This window comes from Dipteris shenzhenensis, chromosome 30 (assembly GCF_047967505.1).
Source record: "Dipteris shenzhenensis isolate YYH24624 ecotype China chromosome 30, Dip_SZ_1.0, whole genome shotgun sequence".
Classification (NCBI taxonomy): domain Eukaryota; kingdom Viridiplantae; phylum Streptophyta; class Polypodiopsida; order Gleicheniales; family Dipteridaceae; genus Dipteris; species Dipteris shenzhenensis.
Genome location: NC_141625.1, coordinates 4966295 through 4970439, shown reverse-complemented (window position 1 = coordinate 4970439; position 4145 = coordinate 4966295). Strand labels below are relative to the sequence as shown.

The 4145-nt window shown below is 46.4% G+C and overlaps 1 protein-coding gene across 1 annotated transcript; it reads right to left on the bottom strand.

The window, feature by feature from the left end:
* Positions 1-1983: 1983 nt before the first annotated feature.
* Positions 1984-2652, bottom strand: LOC147881633 (uncharacterized). Its single transcript, XM_087401170.1, has one exon. It carries the CDS (start codon positions 2650-2652, stop codon positions 1984-1986), a length of 669 nt encoding a protein of 222 aa, XP_087257296.1.
* Positions 2653-4145: the final 1493 nt, after the last annotated feature.

Here is a 4145-nt window from a genome sequence, read left to right as displayed (position 1 = left end):
TCAGGATCTACCTCTTGTAGATCATCTTCTTGGTCACGTCCTTCTTGCTGGTCTTCTTCGTCAGGATCTTCATTCTTGCTGTGGTCTTCGTAGGCTTGGTTGTTTGATTCATTGTCATCGTGCAGAAATTCGTCTTCTGACGATTGATCATTCACATCATCTTCAAATTTGGCTGCGTTAAAATCTTCGTGTGGATCTCTGGCTTCTTCATGCAAATCGACTGCCTTATCTTCTACGCTTTGGCCGATCGCAAATGTAGGAGTCATCCCGTTCTCACCAGGGTGAAAGGGTGCGTTTATTGTCATGCATAGAAAAAGTGCAGTCTTTTTCTTTGCTTTGGGATCAACCCGTGGTGTTGGAGGATTGAATATATAGTGTTCATACAACTTCGGGTTGTCTGCGATAGAAATTTGAAGGAATTGGACAGCCGTGAAGGGAGGAAGATTACTACCGTATCCATTTAGCCCTTCATTGAGGGACTGCAGATCGCCGTCTGCTCCTCCTTTTTTGGCTGGGAAGTCGCCCTCTGTTTTCTTCGGTAGTCCTATGATTTTGGACTGGCGCAGGATCTCATTTATCACTCCTTCATCTACGAGGAGGATGAGCAGCCCTTTGGATGGCGGAATACGTGGCTCGTTTGGGCCCCAGCTGGCCTGATACCATGTGGAAACCAGAGTCGTGCGCACAGGTAGATAGATTTGTATATTGATTGATCGAATGTGTTGAATACATAGACATTGAGGAGACGGTTGCTAAGAGGTGTCTCTTCGCATCACCCGCTAAGCTTGTGTGTAATGCAAGACTTGTTAGTCTTACATTCCTACAACCCATGACATGCGACATATATTGCAGAACAAAGCGCCTATCTGAAACTCAGTATCATCGTTGCCACCTATAATAAACGCAGCAATTAGGCGAAATAGGACTTGTTTGGCTATCAGGAAAGAAGGGAAACTTAGTACGTTGAAATGAAAACCAATCTTGAACCTTCAGCAATACATAAATTGACTGGATTGCTAAGAGATTCCACTGATAGGAATCGTGATGAAGGAGCTTGTATTAATTAGGGCCGAGCTCTAACTTTGAGGTAGCAAAAAAACATCACTACAGAAACCGAATTGGCGGGATGTATTCAAGTTATTCAACCATGTCAATGGTCATAATCCCAGCCTCCAACAAGTGAAGAACCAAAGCCAGAGATGTGACAGTCCACAGAGAAGGAGAAGTCCTGAGGGCGGGAAGTTGTAAATGCAAGTTATCTTAATCCTAGTTCCTTATTTCCAAATATGAAAGGCTATACATGGTCCTATAGTTCAGTTACAAGTTTTTCCAGGACGAGACGTGTAACTTCCCTGGCTATTTCAATAGACCATGCATACCAATACTACACATTAGTTACAAGTTTTTCCAGGACGAGACGTGTAACTTCCCTGGCTATTTCAATAGACCATGCATACCAATACTACACATTTCATACACCTTTCGCTGCATGGAGCTCATGCTAACTTTCTTGCCTTTCTTGCTCTGTCGTAGGTCATTTAAATAATCCTTCCATGAAACACAAAAGCACAGGAAATGACAGCCCATAAAGTCAACAATACAGGATATCTTTAGAGAAACTTCCATAGAAGTAAACAAGGAAGAAGCAGCTTTGGAGCACTGGCATGTATGACGCAAATTTGTGAAAAGCTTGAAGATCACGCTAGATAACTGAGTTTCATGTCTACATGAGTTCCTTCTTTGAAGTCAATTTGAATACCCTACCTCCCGTGTAGAACTGCAGCTCACCTGGAGATAGTCGAAACAGAGCTATGGAAAACTGGACAGCTCCGGATGCTGATGAAAGAATCATAGGAAAAAATATCAAGAGAAGAACTCCACTGCCAGTATCCACAGTTATAACTATGTCGCGGTAAGTTTGCTAACTGGCTCGGAGTGATGAAAAGCCACAAGCGTTTCCCATTCAAGTTGCCATGTGGGTTACTAATCATATGGACCGCTCGGATCAAGTTGCTTTAGTAAACCCACATAAGTAAGATACAGTACTCGATCTTTTGCTCCGGTTCTGTGTTTGCGGTTGTGCTTACAGAAATACTTCAGCTGTTCAAGGGTGCAAAGGCCAAGTGTCTGTGTGAGAACCAGAAAGAGCCAATTGATGGTCCTTTTCTTGCCACTCACATAAGGTCTCACGCAATCACTTTGCAGGCAGAGATTGCAGTCGAGCAAGCGTGGGCTGTACCACGGAGTTGGTGCACGATCATGCATGGTGTCCCTGTGTGTCAGGAAAAATCTGCTCACCCCGTAAAAGTACGACTGAATATCTATTTCAACCGTTTGTGTACCATCGCATTTCTTGCAGTTGACTTCGCCATAGACGGCATGTACCCCGTTCGCCCTCAATCGTTCTAAAGATTGCACGACAGCCCTTCTATCAGTCGCCCAAGGATATGGGGGTGGTATATGCTCTTCCTTTGACCTTGAGGAGCTCGGCCTGTCCGAGGAACGACGCTGGGATCGTCGTGATCCTCGTTCAGGTTCCTCAGCTGGAGGGGGCGGTTGGGAGCTCTCGGCGGACCTCTCTGAATGGGAATGAGACCCTGGGGGTGAGAGCGTCAGTCTCAGAGAGTATTCGTCCGACTCAGAGCCAGACATTGATAGCCCTTTTGAAATTTCACCCTCGAGAGAAAGCTTGACAAAGATTTTGAGCGCTAGCTACAACTGAAGCAGGCCTGAACTGGAAATCATCACCCAGGTCAGACTACGCTCCTCGCCTGTATCCGGACTTTCCAGACGACAAGAAACATTGAGTGCGAACGGGTTCGATTAGTGGTGTGCTGGAGGAGATACATATCAAGCGACTCCGAAGATTAAATTTACAGTGCAAGCTGTACGAGATATTTTCAGCAGCAAAAACATAGAGGGGCTCGATAATGACTGATAAACGTCCTACAGATGAAGAATAGAATTCGAACATCTCAGATTCCTTCATGCTCCTATCGCTGAAGGTGGCGACGGTGGCAATTCTAGGGCTCGTAGAGCCTTCGAGATATGAAGCGCGAGTAGAGAACGCAAAGAGGGATGATTGAGTAGAGTTACTCACCAAAAATCGAAGCCCAGTGGGTGCAGGTGAACCGCTTGAGGTACACGCAGCAGTCGTTGAGAGCTCAGTTATCAAACATGGAGGCCCGAGCGTTCCAACCACCGCGTAGCGTTTGCAACTTATAGAGAATTAGCCTTCACTGCTTGAAGAGCAAGATGAAGAGGCCAGCAACGGGGAGATGGAACATAGTTGAATCGCATAGCAGTGCGCAAAGAGGAAGCTGAAGTTCTGGAGCGCCGATCATCGAAGAATCAAGAGAGTATCCCCGCAACCGCAAGGAGGCACATATACTACACGACAGGAGCACATTTAGGCAGCACTGCCGCAGCCTAGGGCCACTGGCAGCCAAAATCCAAACACACAGCTACTGCAAGCAGTGAATGCAAAGTACAGACAGCATGCAGCAGCGCTAATGAGGCTATTTTAAGGATCCTCGCGTGGGGCAATAGGCAGTCGCGACCCTCCCTCTCCCCACTCTTCAGACTTTCCCATCTTTCGGGATATGTAGCTAGGAATCAGCTAGTAGTATGATTTATGTCAAGAGAGTCGAGACCTTGGTTGTGTCGCTCGCATCACGGGTGCCGCATCCAATTCTCAATCTCATTGACAAAGCGACCAAGAAACAACTCGAGTGCTTCATGATGCATCAATTTCACAAGCTTCACAACGACCAACAACTGTTATTGATCGGAATCATCGGATCAGCAGTGATTCAGCAGAAATCATCTGTCAGCCCGGCTTGCGTTTCTCCCTGCAACTTCCCTCGCCAGCTACCCGCCGGGCCGCCAATGTATACATATTTTCATCAAGATTCACAACCATTATTCATTCCAATTTTCCGAGCTGTGATCCCGGCGTTCAATGCAGTCATCTCGTCATCTCAGCACTGACGTAGCAGCAGGTTTAGCAGCTCCTATTATGGATTAAAGTGCAGGCCAGAAAATGCTGCCAGAGTAAACAGCTAATTTCCAGAAAATGAGCCAACGTCCAAGCCGAAGGTCGCAAGCTAATTTAATGGAAAGCTACGCCGAGATATGGAGGGGGC